At 38.4% G+C, this 25,350-nt stretch overlaps 1 protein-coding gene across 2 annotated transcripts in view; it reads right to left on the reverse strand.

The window, feature by feature from the left end:
• Positions 1–1,573: 1,573 nt before the first annotated feature.
• The window catches only part of MTA3 (metastasis associated 1 family member 3), a 137,805-nt gene continuing 114,028 nt past the window's right edge, over positions 1,574–25,350 (reverse strand). For both annotated transcript variants that reach the window (XM_086460582.1, XM_086460583.1), the window contains exons 18-19: positions 19,172–19,326; positions 1,574–1,709 (exon numbers count right to left, since the gene is read on the reverse strand). In XM_086460582.1, coding sequence (XP_086316708.1) covers positions 1,574–1,709; positions 19,172–19,326 — 291 coding nt within the window. The remainder of the gene's footprint in view (positions 1,710–19,171; positions 19,327–25,350) is intronic.

Consider the following 25,350-nt stretch of genomic DNA (forward strand, 5'->3'; position numbering starts at 1 on the left):
ACAAGACCTGGATCCATCACTCCAGAAAATCATCAGCAAGTCCCTTCAGGAGGTGAAGGGGCTTTCTTTTTTGAAGCATCATCTGGGTTACTGTCTCAAGAGCTCAAAATCCTACACAGAGAGTATGGCTAGTTAAAGGCTAAGATCACAGATGATCTTTCAGGATGAAACCAGAAATCACATGTGGGGAGAAATGATTTTTGAGGAATCACCCAGAGGTATGAGACACCACTCACATCTTTGTCTTTCTAACCACAGAGCTGAGTGCATGTCCACAACTGGATGAAAACCTCACATCTATATTATACTGTTAGAGCTACCTAGTAAAGAGACAGGAAAAAAAGTCTTGAAGCTCATCTCAGCTTACTCTGACGTGTTCAGGGTCTGACTACCTCTTAAAAGCCATACGGAAACCAAACCTATCGAAGGACACAACTTGCCTCAGATAATCAACATATCTCGACTAGGTTTACACAGCAGTGCTACACACTGGTTGCCTCTTGATTTCAAAGTAGGGCAGAGATTGTTCGCCTGTAAGTACCTGAGTAGAAAAAAGACCTGCCTCTATTGTCATTCCCTCTTTCAGGGGGACTGACAGTTCCCACAAGTAGTTTCAAAAGGCACATCATCTCTCCATGGTAAGTATCCACCTGTAGCCTTACAATTATGAGCTTCAAAGCATTCTGCAAGACATCTTTTTATGCAGACATATCAAAATGTAGAAATTATTTTGTGGAGAGATTTCTAACAGGAAAAAATGTATTTCTTCATGTTTTCCTAGGAATGGTGTTCTGCTGGTTTTCACTATTCAGAACAGGCTTCAAGAAATGCAAAATATACCCAAAGAAATAGGTGGATGCTTCCAAATACATAGACAATTGGACTAGTTCCTACACATGCAACTAGTCCAGTTGGATGTTCACTGCCACACATAATAACTTTCCAGGATTTTAACCAAAGCCAGTATGGCCAGCATGTTGAAAATTGGCCACTAATTAAGGGCACTTCCTAATTCAGTCTAAGTTTCAGAACTGCTAAACAAATCCTTCTCCTCATTTCAGGGTCTGGATGCTCAGTAGTTCAGAAAATCAAAACCCAAGTGACTCAAGCCAATACTGAAAAATATGAACACCCAAAGCTTGCAGCTGTTTTTGAAAATGCAAGCCCCTCAAGGCTAAATCCTGCTTTAAAGACACTGCAATAGTTTTGAAAGCTGCATATTTTTGCATTAAGCCACTAGAAGGCATAGACAAATGTGATGGGTGGATTCTGCATCCGTACTCCTTCAGTGCAGTCAGTGCAGACAGTCCTTCCCTGACCAGCCAACGCTGATGACTGGGAATGGAGGGAATAGCAGGACAATCTGGGATAAGCCTGCACAGCGAACCAGAAGTAGCCCTTGCAGAGATGAGGGAAAACAAAGGCTGCTGTTGGACCCTGCCCAGAACACAGAACCCAGCCACAATTTGTCCGTAGAGTGTTTCTGTCTCGAAGATGCGGAAGGTCCTGTTGTATCTGCATTCACAATTAAACATGATTCTGACATGATTATGGTGCTGATGCTGTTATATCTTCAGTGCATGATGGTTCCTGGCTCTGTTCGTGCCTGCCTATTGTTCATGAGCGACTTTGTCTTTGCAATGATCGGAGAACAAGGTGTTCTGGAAGCTCTTTTCAGCTGTGATCTGGTGAACTTCTTACGGATTTTTCTGTAAGGAGGGAAGGAGGAAAGGAGGGAAAGAACAGAGAGATAACAGAAGTGATAAATCTCAGTCTTTAGCAGAAGACTGCTCAAGAGCCAATAACAAACATAACAAATACTCTTACCGGAGCAGGAAGGCTAGTTCATGGAAAAGAGACTTGCAGTCAACAAGAGTGAGCCCTGTCCATCAACTGATGATTCACAGTTGTCTCCAACTATTAATTGATAATTTCTTAGTGAAAAGTGAGTTGGTGTTAAACAATATTTGGACAACAACATTTAGTTATATGAAATCTTGGGCCAGAATGCTCAAATGGTGAATCCTCACATGTGATATCAATACAGAAATGAAGGACCACAGAAGAAAAAAAAACCTCATTAGCACCCAAGGGAAGTGTTACCTCTGTAAAAGTGATGAACTGGGAGCAATTGTTTGCACTGTGTCAATTCTGGAGGTAACGCATGACCTGAATCTCTGGGCTTTTTGTACTAGTGCCTTTCAGGTGCAGTAAATTCACTTTAATTTTAGACTTTTAGACGATAAATCAAAACATATTAACTACAGACAGCCATGTTGTTTGTACTGTAATCTTATACATCCAAGGACAGTTAATTCTGAAGCAAAAAGCTTTGTTACATTCCAACTGCTCTGTCTCTCTGCTATTATAAATCCACAACCAGAATGCTGAGTGTATCCAGGGTAGAGATCGGAAAAAAACCAGAAATGACACATGCAGAGTGTGTCAAGAACCACCTTCATTGGCAGAGTCCTGAATATTAGATGTTACTGGAAAATGAACTATTTTCTGCATTCACTCAAGTCAAAAACCCCAGCTTTGTTTAGGCAGTTTTATAAATTACAAAGATTTTGGGCTTATGGAAATGAATTAAAGGAAACTGGGGCTTCTAATACTAACTGAGACCAGTCTTTCCAAGACAAACTCTCCAAGCTGAAAATGTGGCCTGACTACAAACTACAGGGTGATGAGGCGTCTACTCGCACGGTTACTCAAGAAGTGATTTGTCTCTTTCATCTTAATGGGCTGTTAATTCTGAAACTGAAAAAAAGGTAGCACATGGTATTGAAAATACAGGATCAGCTTAAAATAAATTGTATTGACTACTAAAATGAAAATTTGCCCATTAAATTTCAAACACGTATTTAGATACTGGTTGAGTATTCCCCAGGAATGTAAACTTTCAGTTGAGTAACTGGACCACAGAAGAGAACATAATCAAAGACAAAACAAAAAGGTAAAAATCAGGAGAATATACTGTGCTCTTACAGGTTAAAGGGAGCCTGAAAAACACATCTGTTTTGGTTAATATATTTAAGAGGTGGAGAGAAGTATTCATTTTATCTGCCCGAAAGCAGGATGTCATCAGCATCTCATGGCCTGGAACACCAAATTAGGATTTAGCATCATTCAGTAATAAGCACAGCAAAAGAAAAGGAAAGGAATCACCAGAAAGTTAAGTTCAGGCTTTTTACACAATCCCACAGAGACACAGACTTACTGTTTGAGCACTTACTTTACACGGTCATCTTAAATTAGGCCTAAAAAGATATTCAACTGATTGACAAGATATTGCATACCTTCCAGAATGGTAAAATCATAAAAGCGTAATCTAAGACTGGTAGAAACACATATTTATAAAATAATAAGACAGCTAGGTTTCATAAATTCATGAGAACAGACAACATCTGTTACCCACGCTGATTATTAATGGTGATCATTCCAGCAAAAGCTTACAGAAATGGTTCCCTTTTGATATATTTGTTTGCAAAACTGTATTTACTTACAGAATGAATGTGGTCATTAATCATTTGAGAAGCCCACGGTTTACAAAAATGTTAGATAATAGTTTGCCCTTCTGAATTTTTTATATGGCAACTTCATAAACTGCCAAGAAGTTCCTACAACGAAAACAATTTGCAGCTGACACTAAATGTAACGACAATAAAGTAGTTGTGATTACAATTGTGATTATTTTGTAAGGACAGAAAAGTCAAAAGACGTAGTTATTCTCATTAAATACTGGTTCAAAACCAGCATGAAGAAAGGCAGAACAAAAAAGGGGGAGTCATCGCATTACCTCAACAAGCAAACCACAAAAAGTCAGCTCCTCACTTAGTATACATGAAAGTAGCTCTATATAGACTGTCAGAGGAACTAATCTGGTATGCACTCTAAAAGGACAATCCAGCACTTCTGTTTAAATAGGATTGTGAAAAGGCTTCCAGAAATTAGTTTTCTGGGATATAGCCTTTCAGAAATAAAATTGGGAGAATGGAAGTTTCCACTGACTTCATTAAACATAATATTTAAACAGCCATTTCACTAAAATCCCAAACTGTTCTTTTTACTGCAAAAAATGCAGAGGGTGGTGGGAACTGTTGCTTTACCCTGAAGAATTTAGCATCTAAATACAGTCAAGCTTTTTCAGAGTTACTGATCAGGTTTTATAATGCTTCACTTTTTTTTTTGTTTAACACTTAAACATGCACGTTGTAACAGTAGCTAATGAAAGGTAGGAAATTCAAAGTCACCCTTTCACTCGAAGCACTAACACACTCTCCTCCCTCCCCCAACAATACAGTGAATTAAGGGCAGTCACCTTTAATGTTCAATTTCCTGTCCCTTTTTCAGTTAATACCAGCCATATGTTTTAATTACATGAAGCTTTTATTTGGTGATGGCAAGTAAATGGCTTTAATATCTGTAGTGTTGATAACATCCCTTGCAGTTGTTATGAAAGAGTAATTGCCATTTCCCTCTGCTTTTTTCCTTTGATTTCTGTACTAGTGCTCGAAGCATGATGTGTTAGAGACTTCATTTGAAATGCGAATTAAAAAATATTTGAAAGTCTTTGCATTGTATTTCTAGTCCTCCTGAGACCAAAGGTATGGGAATGAATCAAATTTTTAATAGGTGATTGGTATATAAAGCCCACCGTGCTCATTTTTATGTCAAATGTGATGCACTGCTGCTAACGTAGGAATAAGACAAATTCTTTACGTCTGCATGATACTTCAATTAGCAACTGCAGATAAGGATACTTAAGACCCCTGGCACCTATTCAGGGAAATATGGAAATGTACGTAAGTACCACACACTATTAAGACCTGTCTTCTCTTTGCAAGTTTCCTGCACAGACTGGAACCTACTAGGTGCAAATAATAGTTTGGCCGTATAGGGCATTTAAGCCATGCTTAAATTTAACCAGACAAACCATTTTAATGAACCAACCCTTTCTCAGGATCTAAGTGAATTCCATGTAACTAACCATCTGGTGAAGTTAAGCACAATCCTATATAATCTGTCCAGATTTCTCAGGAATAGGATAGCTGGTAACAAAATTTCTCATTTGTAAAAGCTGGCGCAAAGATCCCTGCTCTAATTATGCCACACAATAAAACTGCAGCAATTTTCAAACTTGGATAAAATAAAGAAATGTGACCTTCAGTTGATGTTCATCAAGACTGTGTTTTTCAAGCCTGTTCTAATGGGAGTTAAAGGTATTACTTGCATTAGCGCCGTTGATATCAGGCATATTTGTCTGTTACTGCTTCTATATATAAACTGTTGTGCATCAGTCTTGCCTCCTCTGCGTTAGACTCAGAGTTATGATGACTAGGGTGACTGTGCTCTGTTCAGCTATACCAACAGTGCTTAAGTAATACTAAATAAACTCAAGTTATGGCACAAATCTTTACTCTGACAGAAATTAATTACACATAAAGGCCCGCTGAAATTTTAGCAGATAACAAACCTTGTTTTGAAAGTGAATGGAAAGAAACAAACATTTTCCTATGAAAGGGAGTTGCCCCCAACACGCACAAACTTTTGAGGTGTGCATAATTCTTAAATACCAAGGTCCAGAATATATTTTTTTCCACTAAAAATATATTAAGGACCTAATACAAACCTGGCTACAGAGTTTTAAGCTGAAGGGCATAGTATTATCTTTCATGCTGTACCTAAATTAGTTTGATATTTTTGCATGAGTCTTTATTAGACTGACGCCATTTGAGCAATATCCTTCTATACAAAGGCCTAGTGCTGTGGAAATGTATATTACCCAATTGCTGCTGGTAGCACAAGGAATATGCACAGGTCGGCAGTAGGTGTAAGAGAACTGATTCCCTGGACAATCATAGCTGAAATTCCACCTGATCTCTAGATTCTGGTATGACTTGCTTATTGTAAACAGCAACTTAAACATGCCAGGTGCAAAAAATACTGCCAACCCTGGAAGGAGTTTTAGACATTAATGGCAGCAAGGCAGGATTTTGCATTCTGGTCCACTTTTATGTAAAACTTGCAATCAGTCTAACCATTGAGGCACTCAGAGAGAAAAACAAAACTAAAAAAAGAAGTCTTCTAGACAAAGATTTGTGAAGTTGCTGCTGCTCCAGGGCAATGTAAATTTTGTGCAATGCAAATTTTCGGTGCAAGCTCAAGGGCAGTTAGCAAAAACAACTATTTAAAAAATAACCATCATTCCTTGGGGGTTATTAGATCCAATTATCACTCATTTCTCTGAGGGCTTCTTGTATCCCGAGGTACACTAGAACTATTCCGTGGATTAAATTACAAGAGGGGGCACTATTTTAGGAGTCTGATAGGCTTTCTATTAATTTTAACAGGCTTTTAAACAAAATGAAAGGTCAAAATGTGTGCAAGGCTGTCTGCTCAAAGAGGATTTAACTGGGATGAACTGTCGGCACAGATCCTTAAAAACCCGACAGGTTATAGAGAGACTGAATGACTCGCAGCACTTCCTACCTTTCTACCTGGGTGGAAATGAGAAGTATTTTATTTCACTATTTGGCTTGCTTTTTAATCTAACCTCAAAATGACAGAAACTAGGAGAAATATAGTTGGAAGGCAGAATTGGGTTGACACTGATGCACTTTTAAAAACAAGCTCCTTATTGAAATGTTCATTTATAAAACAAATCAGAAGCATTTTAATAAGCATCGGGCTACCGGAAAGTAGTTGCCATGAGCCACTTAGTTGCATTATAAAACTCATACAGATGGCAGATAGAGTGGTACAGCCTTTACAAGATTAAAGACGTGGTGCTGTAGACATGCCAACATCATTTAAATGTTTTAAGAGCTTGTCTTACTTTTCTCCTCCCAGCAAGGAAATGTTTTCCTTCGTTGGTGTTTATTTTCCAATTTGGCATCAATATTTACAGAGCAAAACTGTTCCCTATGAAAAATAATTTATAGACACACCAGTTACAAATTACGGTGTCAGACCTTCCTAAGCAGCTTAATATAGCATTTTTAAGCTTTGCACCACCTTAAGGGCTTCTCTGATGTTTTGTGTTTCACAGCAACAGCTCATACCTACTCTCCCTATATATAAAGCAAGAAATAATGGTTTTTGAGCGTCTTCTCTGCTGGGAGGAAAAATCCCTGTCAAGTGTTTGAAGCACAGACTTCTAAGACTGTGTCACGCCTGACCTGTTGCATGGCACAAGCCACCTCTCTTGTCTCTTTCTACCTGGCGCTGATTTAAAATCTACTCAGATCAAAATCTCCTCAGAGCAGAAACCATCTCTTTGTGTGCATTTTTAGAGTACCTAGGACAACAGGAACCATATCCATAATTGAAATTATTTATATCCAGTTTTACTGCAAACAACTGGCATAGCTTTTGGAAAAATCACCTCGTTCAACAGATTTTTCCATGCTTCCATTTCCCCTGAAAATGGCATATTTCATTAATATTTTAAAGTGGCTTAGGATGCTAGGAGAGAAGAAATTAAAGAAGTGCAAAGTCTTATTCTCAGCATTACTATTCATTTTTCAGTTGAATGCTGGAACTGAGAAAAACTTTTAACCCCTAAGAAACATTTTAAATAGATGCTGCCATGCAGCGGTCATCACATGATGACTAAATCTAAATCTTAACAATCAGCAATGAAATTATCCTCCCAGTTCATCCCTGAGCTTGGTGGTACTTACACCGAGACACTAAAGTTACCTACTGCAGATGGCTAGGACAAAAACAACTACACAGCACCTTCGGTGCAACGCTGACTTCTTGCAGAAGCCAGAAGCGCGGAGGTTCTACCAGACTGATTTGCGGTAGGCACAGTTTTAAAAAACCCCTTGATCTAGTTGGTAGGAATGATGGACACCACAGAGCTCAACATGGGTTAAGTAGCTCAGGACTCGCCCTGCGTCTCGTGTGGAGCTTTGTTAGCTCAGCAGGGGCAGTATCTCACGTTAGACACCACGCAGCAGTGGCTATGGCAGAGGGATGCAGAGAGCCATATTCCTCAGATGGTTTTCCCCTTGAAGAAGGGAGAAAGGCTTGTCTTTGGGTTCATGGTATTTCACCACAGCATCCAGCTTCACAGCTGGATTAGAACTGGTAAGTCCTAGCAAAGGTAGCTCAGTGGAATGGGTAAAAAGTAAATTATTCATACTCCTTAAAACAAAACAATGGCTTAGGCTTCAACAGACTTGTAACCTGAGCTATAGGACAGCTGCTCTGTACCTTATCCGAAATTCATTAGCCTGTCCTTAGTTACCATCGACTTCAGAGGCTGTAAGGCAAGAAGCCTGCCCTACTAAAGAAAGAGTTGCTTAACCTCTCCTCCCCATGAACGCACACACAAGATGACTGCAGATTTGTCAGTACATAGGCACCTTGGGAATCCAAGGAGCCAGAAAGCCTTCTACAGCCCACAGGCACAAACACCAGAAGATCTCAAAGCAACAACTTTATTCTTCCTAACTACATCAGCAGGATGTGGGTGAATTCCTACACTACATAACTTTATACTCCACCAAGAGGAATTTTCATTACCATCTAGTTATTCTACAGAAGGATGGCCACTCTGGATATTACCCACATGGCAGCATAAATCTTTTCCTGAGACAGGCAAGAAATTGGAGAGAAGATGCATCAGAGCTGGCTAAGAGTGGAATGCAATGCTGCTTTCAGCTGCTCCCCAAACATCCTGCATATTAAATCACAATTCCAGCATTATCACAGACTTTAAGATGACAAAAATGTTCAGAATATACAACTTCTGTTTCTGGCCTTGGGCTGCAAGCATTATGTGCCATTTCCCCATAACATTAAATACTGTGTTGAAAATTTTTAAAAATATTGCATTAACTACACATGCTTATTTAAGTCCAAGACAATAGAAAACTTCCTATTATACACTCCATATGGGGGAAAAAAAAAAAATCATTTACTTCTGTTGCTGTTTCCAACTTTGACACACTTTAAACACCCCAGCTGCTTTAGTATTTTATTTTTTAGGAGAACCTTTTCAACACAAAACTTTTTATATGGCTTTTTATATTAGTATGTTTGTTTCTTTCTTCCTTACCTTGTTTGATTACTTCAGGGTAGGTTTCATCTGAGGTTTTTGGCCTGGACACTCTGTTTACAGTATTACAGCTTGTAATATTACCTGAGGCTCAAAAAAATTGCCAATATTTTACCTCTTCATCAATTATGCATATACTTTTCCTGGAATACTATATGTACCAACAGAGTATATGTGGAGGAGCTTCTTGGCATTCTGGCTACTTGCTTATTGAGCAAGGGCTGAAAATCAAAATTAATCAGTCTTACCAGAAACAGTTGGAATACAAAAGCTCCCTCTCAAATCCGTTCCCTGGGGCTCTGCTCCACACCATCAATCTCTTGCATAATCAGCACTTACTCTATGCACAGAAGCTCTGATGCAGAATATGGATTAGAACTGTGTACTGTGGCATCAACAGAGGAAAGCTTTGCCACAGAATGATTTGATGCTAATTTCTAAGGTCAGCTTCATTTCAAAGATTGGATTTTAATTTTTTTTAACATTCATGTTATCAAAGCTCTATTCGAGTTCATTTTCTGCCACTCATCCTGCTCGCCACACTTATGGCCAGCACTTTTCATGTCAGTATCTCATACTGCTTGCTAGACTGCCTAATTAAAACTGCACAGCATCTTTAAGAGTAGGTATACATCAATATTATTCAAGTTTACAGACAAAAAGGTGGAGCTACTCAGAGGTTAAATTACTTGTCTGGTGTCTCACACTAAGCAACAGAGGCAACATAGGAATTTTAAAGTGCAGATCTGTGCTTCTTCCACGAGAACACTTCTATTGTATTTTGCCAGGTAAATATTTTAGCCTCTATCCATAGCACACTAAGGAAAACAGCCAGACACTGTCCTGAGATGTTTGACAAGAACTGATAGTTATCTCTGTGATTGGCTTTCACAGTCGCAGTCATTACGTTCTCTTTGGTATTTTACAGTTAAAATGCCTATGTAGTTACTTATGCAAGCTTTTTCACAAAAACAGACTGACTAACACTTGTTTTTCCACAGCCTTACTTACATTAAAAGATTCTAACGAGTTAAAAAAACACCAACAAACAAACTATTAGAGGAAAATAATAAGAATAAATTATTAAATACATACAATGAAATATAGACTAGCTCAGAATTAAGTCCTCTATCTGTAATTTGAAATGAAGAATCCAATACAGGACAACTTATAAATGAAAGTTAGTGGGCAGTTCTGTGTGAATTTTAAGACTGTGAGGATCACCGACACTGTATTTTTGAACATATTCACCACAGTACAGTTTTATCATCTTCTTTGCAATTTAACTGTAGCCAGTGTATTCACCACAGGGCTTACCTAGTTTCTGTATCTACATGCACATTATTGCTGTGTATTTCTCCACCTTCAGAGGTAATAATTTTTAACCCTGTGTCCAGCTTCTGCTAGTTCTTCTTGCTCACGTGACACAGAAATTGTAAAAAGGGCAAAAGATCTCTTAAAGCTGATGCTGTGCAGTGTTTGAGGTTTACAATCATCAACAGCTAAGATTTAATGTGATAAACCTCTGTGGTTTAGGCATAGGAATGGTGAGAGCTGTCTAATTTTAGTCCTAAACTCGTGTTACTCTAGCCTTGCTACAGGTAACAACTGAACAATTAATCTTGTCTTTATTTTTTCTTTGATTCTTAAAAATGCAGAAGACTGCTGGTCTGACAAGTTAGAATTTTTATTGTTATTTTGTACATTTCTCAAGGCTTTGAAAGAGAAATTGGCTTCCCCTACAAAAATGCTTCTTTATAGAAAAACTTCTTCTTGTTCAAAACCAAATTGGTTTTAACTCCCACAACAGAAGATGACCAAATATTACAAGATGACACATTCCCACTGGGGATGTAGATTTAGGGAAAAGCTGAACAGCAAGCTAACAAAAAGCTAAGCCCTAAGACCTTCAGTTAAAACATCCTATAAAGAGGATTCAGTTCAGCTACATCAAATCCTCTGCCCAAACATAAAAGACAGCTTCTGAAGGAAAACCTTTTGAAATGGCGAACTGCAGGAAATTCAGAATTTGTCAAGAATTGTAAGAAAGCAGGTTAAAAGAATTGCATGACATCCCAATTTAACATCTAACATATAAGGTGTATCACTGACTACGCGGTGCACTCTAGCTGACGGACTCAGTGGGAGTCAGGCATGCATTTAAGAACTTTGCTGAATTGGGTCTGGAAGGTCTAACAAAGTGAATGAGGTTTATGGAAAAGTTAAGTACTGATACAGGAGCTTCTCCACCAACATCTGTGTTTAAGACAATCCTTAATGCACTTACTATCATTCTTGTTATCTTTCACTTCAGTTCTTCCCCCCCCCCAAGTTTCCCAAGTCAATAAAACTCTGCAAAGTCTCATTTCAGAAATCCTATTTCTCTTCCTAAATATAAAATGCTCTGGCTACTTCTGCAGCTACTGTCTGAATGTGAAATAACTTTTGTCAAAGAGAGCTGAGAAGATCGCAAGGGGTTGAGCAGCACCCCTAAATGTGTCACTGCTTTTTAGCTGAGTCATGTGAATTAACCACATTCAAGCTCCAACCTAAGATGCAATTGCAAAGTATACTTGAGGATCTAAGCCACCACAGAGAGGCAGCATATTTGAATTTCTGCTCACAACAAGGTAGGATCAGACAAGACCATTTGACAAGATCCAACGGTGTGACTCTTCAGGCAGCAGTAACTAGGTCACTTACAACCATCTGTTCTTAGCCTCAGTCTCCCTGAGGTCATCACTGAAGCTGTGTGCTAATTAATTTTCACCTGCTAATCAGTGGAGACACCTCTGAAACTAACAAATCACCCAGTTTCAGTCAACAGCTTCTGGATTCCTGGGGGTGGCATTTCCACGAGATTTTATTACCAATAAAGGTAAAAAGTTTTCTCTGAAAAGAAGTTCCCCTATAAGGCTTCTGACTTGCTCTGCATACAACAGCCCTGCAAAAGAATAAAGTACTCGACACCTAATTCTTCACGCAAAGAACGGAGGGTACATTGACAATTGCCTCCAAATCTTCAACAAGTATTTAGGCACCTTGTTAATTTTGATACAAGGAGTTAGGCATCTAAATGCTTGGAGACACAGACCTGAAAGACCTGCTTGAGGTCTCACGGGAAGTCTGTGAGGGAACCGGGAACTGAATCACATTTTCCTAGTGAATCACAAGTCCTAGCTAAGCACTTCAACAACTGCAACATCATTCCCCTACCATGCAGCTTTAAATAGAGTCAGTAGCTTACTACGATGTCACTGAAACTTCACCTTCAACTGTGAGAAGATTAATACACATCTCCAAACCAGAATAGTTGTATTTAATTTCTTCTGAAGACTAATAAAGCAAAACTCCTAATACCATATGCTCTTCAAACCTATCAGCTCTAACTAATGGCACAACTTGTACTGAAATTTGGGGTTTGTTACATACATGTTTTCCATGTATATATCTATTATTTCTTTTTTAAGCTAAGAAAAATATTCACGTTCTTCAAATGAGTTGATTTTAACTTCATTGAATGATCCAGCTTTTAAAAACAAACTTTTACATGATCACAGTTGTGTCACTTTGACTTAGTAGGTTCTGTAAAAGGAGCCAGAGGAAAAACTCATGTAGATAAATAGTGAAAGTATCTGTAGACCCATGAAAGTCGCTCAATGAGAAACAAATGGCAAGAGATTATCATCTAGTTTCTGTACCTCTCATTGTGATTCTGCATCACAGCACCTCAGCTAGAGCTCAGAGAAGTATGATTTATAAGGTGTGAACAGTGCGCAGCATTCATTAATAGTCCACACTAAATAAGGTCAAAATAACAGCTCACAGAAACTATTATTCACTCTCATGAGTATACAACAACTTGGAACAGTAGCTAGCCAAGCAGAACCACTCCTAAACTGTAGCAAGGACAGTTCCTCCTCAAATTCCCCATATGCAGTATTGTCACTGGATACGGTTGTCAGCTCACCTGTACTCAGCTGCAGCCAATCAATAACATATTTGCAATCCTATCAGCGAGGATTAGACGTAATTGTAAGGGATATATTCTGTAATCCCTGCTTTTCCAGATGTATGACATCTTTATAATACAGCAGAAGTAAAGGAACCAGAAAATTACAATCCTTAGAGGCTGATTTTTTGGTTAGAGGGTAGTAGCTGGTGCATCACATTCTCAGGCTTGCAGCTGATGCTCCAAGGGTGCAGCCAGGCGTCTTCATGCAGTTGGTTACAGGGTCGGGGTCTAACGGCCACAGTGCCATGCAGGTAAGAAATAAAAATGCACTATGCCCTGGGATCCAAGTATGGTGAAGTTCAAGACCAGGACCCGAAATCAAATCAAATTGCCTCATCTTTATAAAAAACAGAGGTCATCCCTGAGTGTATATTAAAAATACTTTTTTGGGCGCACAAATTTTTTTTCAATGGTTGGGGGCAACTGAAAAAGAAAGAATAAACATACCTATGAACATTCCTGTGATACAAATTGCACGTGTGAAGAGGAAGAAGGAGCAGAGCTGCTAGCACTAGAACTCTGACTTTGACCTAGACCTGCACCTATGCACTGTCTATCAGACCCTGGGCACTGGAGACGGGCTCCTCCACTTTTCCCTCTTCTCCGAGCAATGTGCTACAAGCAGTGGCTCAAACACTGTGCCTGACATTGTCTAAGCATTGGCTAAAACACATGAGGGAAGGAGAAGTGTCAAGGGCAGGTCATTCACAACTCTTAATATTGGGTTCGGTTCACTCGCGTTTTCAGTTTGCTTTGAAAGTTACAGGTTAGGGTTTACACTGATAAAGCTACAATGCAGAGTGCTAGCAGTATAGGCAGGAGCACAAAGGGCTTTGAGTACCAGCATGACTGTCCCCCACCTCTGCAAGAGAACCAGACCACCGATGGCAAGGCAAGACTCAACGTTTTGCTGAAGTTGGTTGTCAGCCTCACATTCTCTTCTTTTTCAACATGCACCTTTAGTTTTTAAGCTTTTTATGTGTGCTATGAGACATGCATAAATAAAAATGAGTGGTATCAGGTAATTATCACAGCAATTGTGATATCCTTACATAGTACATCAACAAATCAAGGGAAGCTTTTCCTTCTACAGACAAAACATAAAGTGAAGAATATGAAAATTGCCTCTATAATGCTGCCACAGGGACGCCTCTCAAATCATTTTATCAGCAAAAAGGAAGCAATGTCTGCTGGTAACAGCTAAAGATCATGTTCTAATTTTAGCAGTTGCAGTTAACTCATTCCCAATGGAGTTGCACTTACCGTGAGAAGGTTTCTAACTGCTTCAGCACTGAAAGGAAACAAGCATCGAGTCATTCAACTGCAGTTCTAGATGCAAATATGCTTTTCGGCCCATGAAGGGAAAGCATATGGAATCTGCTGCTACAACGCATTCAGCCAAACATTTCCACACATTTCTTATAATGCCAATGCTGAAAGAAAAATATTTCATTTTCCACACAGTGTTTTAGCTGTCCCTATACAAGTATGATCATTAGCATGCACGTGCGTTCTGTCATGGACAGAGCATGTGTATAGGAACTGCATGCACACTGCATACCTAGAATTGGTAAGAAAAGTTTTAATCAACAGATACATTTCCCTGGACATCCAACAGCTATATTTCTAATTTTACTCATAAATTATGATTATGACTTATATAACTCAACAGATAATAAGCTGCTACATTACATTTTTATTAAACTTCTGGAGACCATAGTATGAACTGTCGCATTTTTTCAATTACTATTTAACTCCCATAATGGTGATGAGGTATAAAGAATTTAACCTGACACAATATAGTCATTTTCTGTATTAACCTCTAACAGGGCCTACAACAGAAACCACATCACAGCTAGTCAACAAAAGGGAAATAAAACCCAAAAAGTTTCTTTATAGTGAAGGAGATTTAGCACAATGTTCTGAATAATTTTTTTTTATAGTTCTAAGTTGTATCTTGGTTGATCCTAAAGCATGTACTTAGTGCTAGAAGAATCTTAGCAGCTAATACCTAAGTATGTTAAAAAGAAATAAGGAGACTCCCTCAGTAAGCAGTGCTAAATGTAAGGCTCTTTAAAGACTGATTTTTCAATGAACTGTGTGGACAGATTTGCACTTCAGAATAAAATCTTGAGCAAGTTATTTCACAGTAGGGAATGAGAATTCCTTTTTCATTCAAAAAAGGGTAGGAATAAAGAAAAATACAAAAATCAAATCCAGCAAAGGTTAAAAGAAAATTATGACGTAATGTCAAGGTAAATGTTCTTGAACTTTCTGTCTAGACTAATCTCTGCTGTGAGCCTGTGACTGAACAGAGATGTGGAAATCCCAAGTGAGTTGGACTCACACAGGCATCAGGAAGGTGTGTGAATGGAGAGTGCAGCTTGTCACTACAGATGAAACAGCAAAACCAGGGACCTCTATATTTATTGGCAAAATTCACTAAGCATGCTGATGGGTAGTCAGGAAGGGGATTTACAGATAGATACTGAGATACGGATCAATTGAGAAATTCATACGGGTGACTCGTTGGTGGCACCAACATGCAGGCAGATGCAACTCACACTGTCCCTTCCCCAGACTGGCCAGGGGTTGTAATGACCGGGGCTCAGCACTGTGCTAACGTGCAGCCCAGCTTTGCAGAGGCCTCTGGGCTTGGAGAGAGTGGAATACAAATGGGAATTACGCTGGTATTTTTCCCCAGATGTGCAGATACTGATACACACAGCAGAGGAAGCTGCATTCAAACAGCTACAACTTCAAAAAAAGCCGAAATGTATGAGGATGCACATCACAACCGATATAAAGCACGTTCCTGTTCTACTCTGAAGAGCAGATCGGTACCTAAATATGTTGTAACTTCAGACGTAAACTTCAGTCTTTTTGTTTCAATGATACATATGCTCACACTAAATTTTAAGCATCCCTGCAGGCACTGTTGAACCGTGGCCTCAGTGAAGAGTGAAGGGCACTGACCTAAAATTTTAGGGTAACTCCAAAAGTTACCCTGCAAAGCTTTGATGATATATAATTTCCACATTTTCACTGCTCTGAATATTTAGCTCCCTACTCACCCATGGCTACAAGTATCTCAAATCTGTGAGCAATTAGATATACAATAGTTAACTTTACAGAAATATGATTGATGCTTAAGTTCTGAGGGCAAAAGGATGATGATAATTTCTTTAAAAATAGCTTCTGAAATGGAGCTATAGGCATAAATACATATATTCAACTTATCTATTGACATATAATAAAATTTAGAATGCTCATGTGCATCTTTGGCTTGGTTAGCATGAAACAGACTGGCACCTCATTTAGTTTAGCAGCAATAATATTAAATTGTTTTCTCAGATAATATCAACAATTTTTGTAGCTAAATGTCTGAGAAAATTTACCCTCTAGACTTCCTACTTGATGTTTTATAGAAATATGCATCTCAAACCTTAATTCACTGCACAAACAAAAAGGTTTTAGGACAGAGAAATGTAAAGTGTTATGGATTGTTGCAAACAAAACATTATCCTGAAAAATACTTTCCCTTTTGCAGGCTGTAATTATACTGAAAAATATTTTTCCTTTTGCTGTAATTAGCATGTGTCTGTCTGTCTTGTAATTTTAATGAACAAATATACATGATAAAACAGACCGAATCCTGAGGCAGAATGAAACAAGTGCCCTAAGGACGAGTTGTTGTTACCTTGACTCAAATGGACGATTATTTCTGAGCTGAGTGTTCAGAACATACTTAAACACCTAATGGCTGCTAACTGGCAACTGTTTTTCTTTCTTTTTTCATTCTATGGCAGGACTGGATAAATTGTGTGCTGCTTTTTCACAAAGGTCTCCTCACTAGATATTTCTTTTCATTGCAATTATATTGCATTCAGCTCTGTCACGGTCATGCTCAGCTATGTGAACTATCACAGGGCAGGCTGGCTATCAGGGACTAGTGTCTGTGCCCTGTTCCTCATTCTTGCCCCAAAAAGCAGAGCATTTAATTGTCATCTTGGGCATCGGTGCACTCCTAGCAGCAGCACCAGGCAGTGCTTCGAGCTGTAAAGGCCAGAGGCAAGTGAGAACCGAGAGGAGAACAAGCTACACCATCTCTTCTAAATAATCTTGGAGTAAAGGTGAAGGGAATTAAAGGCTCAAAGGAAAAAGTTAGGAAGGAGAAAGCATGCCTATGGTAGAGAAAGAACCAATGGGGATGGGAACAGGGAAAAAAAAAAAAAAAAAAAAAAAAAGGAAAAGCCCTGTGAGAGAGAAGGAACAGATCTCATGTGAAATGAGGTTTTAAAGTTTCAAAGGATAAAAAGTTGCTGTCCCCATTAGGAATAGTTTTGAAGATAAATGTGAATGAAGCACTAATACTCCTTGTGCGTTGCTAACACAGAAGGAAGGTTCATGCATCTGCACTGGCATCGAACTTACTGGGATAGCTCTTGTCAGACTGGGAACAGCTGTGCTGAGGGGGCTCAACCCACACCAGTCCTTGAGCACTCCCTGCCGTGCTTCTTCAGCGCTGGTCAGAGTGACACAGCACCTCCTTGTTTGAAGGAATATCAGCGAGGTCTAACTGCCCTATGTTCCCAGTATCAGGCGACCGCAAATGTAACTGTTTACACTTTTAATGATTTGGAGAGGAGCAGCAGCAGATGCAGAATCCTGAGGACCAAGCCCCTTGTTTACCCACCACCGTGGGTGCGGAGGGGGAGACAGTGTAAGTTCTGTCTTGCTGCTTGGCCCTGGTATGGTGTCCCAGCCGTGGGAGTGGGGAGGGGCTATCATACATGAGTGATCTGCAGAAGCAGGACTTATCTCACTATACTTTGATCACCTAGAATTTAAACGCCTGGCCTACCTCTGACATCAGTGGGGAGAGACAAACACTGTCAGTGCAGGACTCATCTCACTCTTTGACAGGCACTTCTCTATAATAATTGAAACAAAAACCCTGAAAATTCTAAAACTTCGAAAGGTTACCAGTCTCACTTTGAGGGTATAATCATTAGGGATTAGTCTGATACTACTAAGCTCTTTGCATCAAGAAACTCTCAAAATAATGAATGCTATCAATCTGGGCTAGATATCAGAAGCCTAAGAGCTCATCATCCTCCCACCACTCTCTGAATTGTCGCATTCCTCACACAAAAGAAAAATGAAGTGCCATATTTAATGTGATCTTGAAATAACCACCACATTGCCACGTACTAGTATTTTGACTTCCCTAGCTGAATGTTCCATAAATGGAACTAAATATGCACATTTTCCTTGGTTAGCTCTGAATTTACAGATGTTCCTTCTCTTCCCTCATTTTATTATTTACCTTTTTGTTCAACTACCAGCTTTTCTAGGCTTGTGAAATAATCACAGAAGTGAGGAGCAGTCTGATGTTACTTGCCATAATAATCCCCTTGCTTTTTTTAAAGGTTTCTAAATAACAGGCCCAGCAACCACAGCTTACAAAAATAGACTATAACTTCTTGTCTTAGTCTGAATTAAATTAGGGAATGGCCAGATCTTAACAGGGGAGGAAAAGAACAGAGAAGCCTCCAAAAAACTAGTGACTTTTCCGTGATATCAAGCTCTACTGGGAAAAGCAAAAGCTCATTAAATTTTACCAATTAATTTCTAAATGAAAGACTGAAAAAGATCATTATCTTAGTTGCTTTTAAAGGAAAACAATTTCTAGCCTGGAAGAGATGCTATCTGCTGTATATTTCTCTCTTGTGTGCTACATATTTTTCAAGTTCTGAAAATTTTAACTTACATTGTGGATGCATTTATATTTTGCTGAACGATCCGAGGTGCCTGAAACTTCATTGTATATGAACTACAGTTAGCAACAATTAAAAAGTTCTAATCTTTGCCACAGAGAAATAGTCCTGACTAAGTCTTATTAGTGAAATACTGATAATATTAGCATGCAAGAAATGCAAAGTTGTGTGCATTTTTTGATGTAACATTGCTCCTCACTGTAACGCAACCTCAAACAATAATGTAAAAAACTGTTATTCACATAGTGGATCAATAACATGTATGGAGTGAAACTTCATTCCCTGCTTAGATTTCATTTCTCTTACCTGGTCTCTTCTGTAGCTATAAAGAAACCATCATCTGAAGCATCAAGCCAATTTTGCCTCTGTCTCTTGATCACTGGAATGGTGCTTGTCTTAATGGCACTTGCACTGGCTTGCAAGGCCTTACCATTAGTCATATGAACATGGGGAGCAGCATGCTGAAATCATAATAAAAGGGAAAGATATTTGCCTGAGAATAAGCATAAGTCTGCTGCAAAGGGCAGCCTACACACAGCACCCTTCTCAAAAACCAGCTACCTGGGGGCCAGATAACACCCTGTGCACAGACATGTTTTATTCACAGGTCTTAAAGCTCTTTAAAAACTAAATTAACTACTGCTAATGCCATTTTATACAGAAAGAAATTGAGGCATGAATCAATGCCATGAATAAGCAGTTCCACAACAGAAACCTGCTGATTTTTAGGAGACAATTCACATCTCCTGAGCAAAAACCCAACATTCCGACCAATGAGATGAGACTTGTTTTTTCATCCAAGTATGACATTAATCTAATTTTAAAAAATCCTTACTTCTCACTTCATAGGTCCTTACTCTGCCTGTCTGTCTTTTAAAACAAAAGTCACTGAATAAGATAAGTGGTTTGATCCTGCTGCCAACCTAAATAGAAGCAGGATAACAAAGGTTTATATCACCTTGCTAGTGCCATGGTTCTTAGGTTTACTCACCAGTAATCATATATTAGAGCTGACTGCAATATGTCTGCATTCAATTTAATACAGATAACATTAAACATAAAATGATGCATTAATTTTCTATTAAACCTTTACCTGAAATAACCGTGCAATGACAGCAAGTACTCCGATCTAATGAGAGAAGCTGCCTTCTGATGTATGAAAAGGAGGGTGAAAACAATGTTTTCTGTATCATCTATAGGTAATATTTTGGAAGAATATCCCATGACAAATATATTAATCTTGGAAATTCGAATATTGTTTCTCACATAATTGATTATCAGCAGGACTAACTAATAACACTAGTTGATTAAAACAGATATGATAGAAGACATTATACAAAGACAAGAGTTTGCTTACTTTCTCTCAGATGGATTCAACATCATGTTTTCTTAGCAGTACTTACTACCTTAGTGAAATAATACTGGTATTTCACATTACTGATAGCATTTTTGTAATATTCCTAAAATGCACAGAATGCTGCACGTTCATGGGAGTACCCTCTAACTGGGGGACCAATTCCACAGTCCCTGAGTAAGGAAGGGGCTGGTAGCATCCGCAAAGACTAGCGGAACAGAATGCAAAACTCTCTCTTAAATCATGTCATGGAAACCTAACAGCCAAAAATAATAAACAAGGGCCTCATTTCTTCTGCACAGTTCTTACATTCATATTCAATACATTATATTGACATTATGCCACAACTTCCAACACACTTGGATCCACATCATTTGCTCCCTCCGGTAGGACAAATTTTATGCATTTGACAAAAAACTCCAGTGTTCATTATTTTAGTGCAAGTAACTGAACAATCTCCTCTATGATTCCTCAGATCTGATGCACCAAAATCAAATAACCATGAAAAGAGCCACAAGACATCAAATTTGTGTAAATCATATATAACACTTTCTTAGAGCTAAACTATTTTCCTTTGTCTTATAGATAAACAAGGTTTATGGTGAATCTAGTTGTTGCACATAGGCCTGTAAATTTATCTTTGTAGTCCCTCTAAATGTTTGCCTAACTTTTTCCATTTTTTCATTAATTGTCTAGATTGCAGGTTGGTTTTCACATACTTTTTGGTATTGGCATGGGGGGGGGGAGAACTAAAGGATATAGAATCATGCTACTAGAAGTAATTCAGCTGTTATTTAGAATAAATTCAGGGTACAAAACATTGAAGGAAATTAGAAATTCATAAAGGTATTTAACTGGTGATCTCTAAGCATAGAAAGTGGATTGTGCTCAAAAAGTGAGTACGAATTCATGCATGGAGAACACTGCCATACAACAGATTTCACACTAATTATTTTTATCTGGCAATTGGCAGTGCCATACATTACAGAGGAACACTCAAGGGCTCAAATGGACATTTTTTGTTGTGCTTCCCCAGTCAGAAATGGTTTTAAGTTATCAAATATAATGCTTTATGTCTCTTCCCAGGCTCCTTTCTAATATAACACTGAACATTTCCTTCACTCAAGACAACATGCACAAGCAAAAAATGTTCAGGAAAAATAAATGTACAAAGACTGTATTTCCTATGGCATCAAATCTTAAGAACAGTTAATCCTGATCAAAAAGTATGTATTTTTTCATAATCCTTTTTCTCCTGCCAGAGACAGATGTCATTACTAGTTCTGAACTTCTGTTTTGTCTACTTTTATTAGACCCTAACTCTTATTCCAGGCGAGAGATAACATTAGAGAAAATAGTTACAAGGGTTACAATATAATCTCATTTCTGTTGCATCATATTGGTTACAAATTTCTCTTTTATTTTCCTTCTCAACCAGTCCTTTCCAGCAATTTGAAGAAATTAATTACATTTCACTAAAGGGCAAGAGAAAATAAGATCATTGTTCTCCAGACTGTGCTAGGGACCAGATTATCTTTAATTGCTAGTTAATCAAAACAATTGAAGTTCTTGAGTAGAAAATCAGTTTCTCTCAAAAAATATATTTACCACTGTGTATAAAAATAGGCATTCAATGCCACTGTCATACTATATCAACACCAAGGGCAAAATGAACTTTCATCCAAAGTACTTGCTAAATGCCTTTTTGGGATTTTTTGTGATGATGACTTTTAATTTTCCCCCTCTGGCACACAGTTACACTAGAAAGGTTACAAAATCCTCAGGAATACTACCTGTACTACCACAGAAGCCCTAGTCATTCAAAAACCCTGCCTGCAGAAAGCTCCAATAATTTCATCCTAACACTGTCGTGTGCAATTAGCAGCTGGCATTTTGATTTTGACTGTGCGCATCCTTAATAAGCTGCGCTGTGATTCTGCAACAAAACCACTGGTATTAGGAGGTCGCATACCTGTGGCAGATCACAGAGCAGCAACTCAGCAGCAGGAGCTTTACCCAGAGTTTGCTAACTGCATGTTGGACAAAGCCTCCCCCGTGCGGAGTGACTCCTCTCACCCAAGTTTTTTCTCATCTCAGTCTGGGTACGTTCACTGATATCCCTTGTACCTTTAGGACAAACTTGTTCCACGCCCAAAAGACATAACGAGAAAACCTATCTTTGAGTGCACGTGAAAGAAAAACCTTGCAAGGCTAAGGGAGCTCTCTTTCAGGCAATGTTACATCCAATAAAGAACACAAATATTTGAGTCAGCACAGTTATCTCCTGCCGAGCAGAAGGTCTCCATGCTGCACCCTCAGAGACCTCTGAGATCAAACACAATCTTTCCAAGGTGTTCAACAAGGAAGAGTTTATGGGAAGACCGTTTGTTATAATGTCTTCGCAGCTTCATCTGTCCCCTGCTAAAACTTCTATCTGGGAGCACCTTTCTCAGGTACTTCACTCCCAGGCTGGTGCACAGCTCAGTTTTTGAGAGCTGCCTGCAAGTGCTGCTCATCAAAACTTACCCGGCAGGGGCATGGATTTTCCACTTGCATATACAAACATTCACTTCCCAGTAGGCAACAGAGACACTTCCAATGTTCAATGAATGCAATAGTCCCTTTCATGAAGAAGCTACATAAGCATGTGTTTCTCTTTGTCAAATCTTCTGGAAGCAGCAGCACAGAGTTACTAATTCAATCAGTTGCTTAACTGTAAATCCAGGTCTTTCAATACAAGGTGCACTAGGCATAAGGCTTCGCTGTGTCTGGGAAACAGAGGAATTAGCTGTACAGCATCACTACATACATGGTATGTGCTGTAGTGGCAGCTACTGGTCCAACAAAGTTTGGATACTATTCCAAAGATATTCCATAAACACATTAAAGTGGCAACTTAATGTAGCATCTTTATTATGGAGGGTAAATCTCCTGTCCTCACTAGCTCCCAGAGGAAGTGCAAGCACAAAGATATTAAGATGTATGTTGGAAAGTTGAGAGGAATACTGTACAAATTTAGAAATGGGACTCAGATCCCAAATTACAGTCGAGGTCAATAAGTTTCTCAACTTGTACTGGCATATAAGTGGCCAAGTATTTATTTATTGAAAGCCACTGAAGATTCTGAAAAGATGTCCAGTTTTGAAATAAATACATAACACCAACAGGCATTATAAGTGTAAAAAGTAATGGTCAATGTTTATGCTGTGGCTGAAAGGATATCTACCTGGATTATCATAAACTCTTAAGTGGACTTAAATTTATGTTCTCTTAGGTTTTTCTCCATCCTTTCAAAAAAGAAAAAAAAAATCCCATTGCCTTAAATTAGAATTTTTTTAATTGTTGTTACCTCTTTAAACAAAAAAATCAAATCAAATCAAGCCCAGCAAAAGCAGCTCACTACCCAGAGAAAAAACATCACTAGAAGGAATCGGGCATGCTCAGATGATTGCTAATAATCCACATTAATTTGTTCGATATATTTTGCATTGACCTAATCATATGGGATATAGTGTAAAACAAGCGTAAAATCATGTAAAGTTTAAATCAGGTATTGATTCTATTTTGCCACACCTGAAGTGTTATTTGCAAAGGCATTAGTATTATACCTCTAATAAGCACCAAGGTTGGGGGTTGGTTTAGTTTAGTTGTTCATAAGAGATTTGAGATGAATGCAAAAATGGCAAAAGACAGTCTTCACACAGCACGGAGTTGCAAACATTGATACTACATGCAGGTACACACGCAATTTGAGTACAGAATTTCATTTATGAAACCCGAAGGCTATTAAAAAAAAAAAAACTTTCAAACAACAGATCACATACAAGAAATTAACTAAACAGTCAACACAACTATTACTTCCGAACCCCGAACCTCCTGATTTGCTATCAAACCTTTCACAAAACAGCTAGAACAGATGTAATGGTGAAAATCCAAGTCAATGACTTTTCTGTGCAAGGAGAAGGAAAAAAAAAACCCACAAAGAAAAAGACGGCAGTTGACTTTCCAAAGCATCTGGGCTAAAATACTACAATGTTTATAGGCTCTGTATTTCATGGAAGCTACAGAAAAGCTTTATAACCTCTGAGTAAACTGTGTCTTTAAAAGCAGCATTTTGATGTAAATATTTATTTATATAAATCAGTAAATTAGTAATGAAAGACTAACCTTGTCACCTATCCACAGAATAAGAGGAAAAGCATTTTATAGTTAAAACATAGAAGATCCCCTCCCTCCTCTTCCCCTTCACACAGACCCTTAAATTTTTTTCTAGTTTTTTATTTTTATGAACAAGAATCTGAAAAAAAAAAAGACTCCATTGTATTAAAATATAGAACTCCTGTAATGCTCTGAGAAAAACTGTACTTTTTCTTTAGCGAAGTACACTCTAGTCCTCATTGAATCTGGTTTTAACATAAATCTGAATCTTCAGAGACACAATCAGATTTAATGCCTTATTTATGTTATTTCACCACCTATAATTGCAACTTAAAAGGAGTTCAAATACTTGGCCTCGGTAAGACAGAAGCTTTTTCACATCAAAGCATCTGAGGCAGGACACAGATTTGCTGCTGTAGCTCTCACATTCTGATTCATTAAAGATCATGGTTTAATTTTTTTTCTGTTGCAGTATTAACCATAATCAGACAGGAAAAGGGGACTTTATTTCAGTGTCATGATTTATTACAGTAGTCATTCAAAAATGGATCTCAGCAGTATTGCTTTACTATATCTGTATTGAATGTATAATCTCATACTACTTCTAATGCGAGGAACAGTATATTTGCTGGCTTTACTGACATATTCTGCCTACTCTTTGGGGAGTAAGAAATTTTCCATTACACATTCAGTTATGCTTTAATTGCAGAGAAGAGTGGACATACTGTTACAACCTTTTCACACTAAACAGAATACTTATTTTTAATGGTACTTTCACTAATTTAAGTGCAATGGACAACTACTGCACACTGACTGCAAAACATTAGTCTGTACGGTCTGAGTTATCAGCAGAGAGGTCTGGAAAGGTTTGCAACACAGGAATTTCAAGAACTCAAGTTATTTAAAAACCTTTAAATTTTGGCCATCTTTCGGTGTGAAGACACATTTATATAGGCAAACCTCCCATTTTTGG

The sequence above is a fragment of the Leptosomus discolor genome, chromosome 2 (genome assembly GCF_034619465.1).
Source record: "Leptosomus discolor isolate bLepDis1 chromosome 2, bLepDis1.hap2, whole genome shotgun sequence".
Taxonomy (NCBI): Eukaryota; Metazoa; Chordata; class Aves; order Leptosomiformes; family Leptosomidae; genus Leptosomus; species Leptosomus discolor.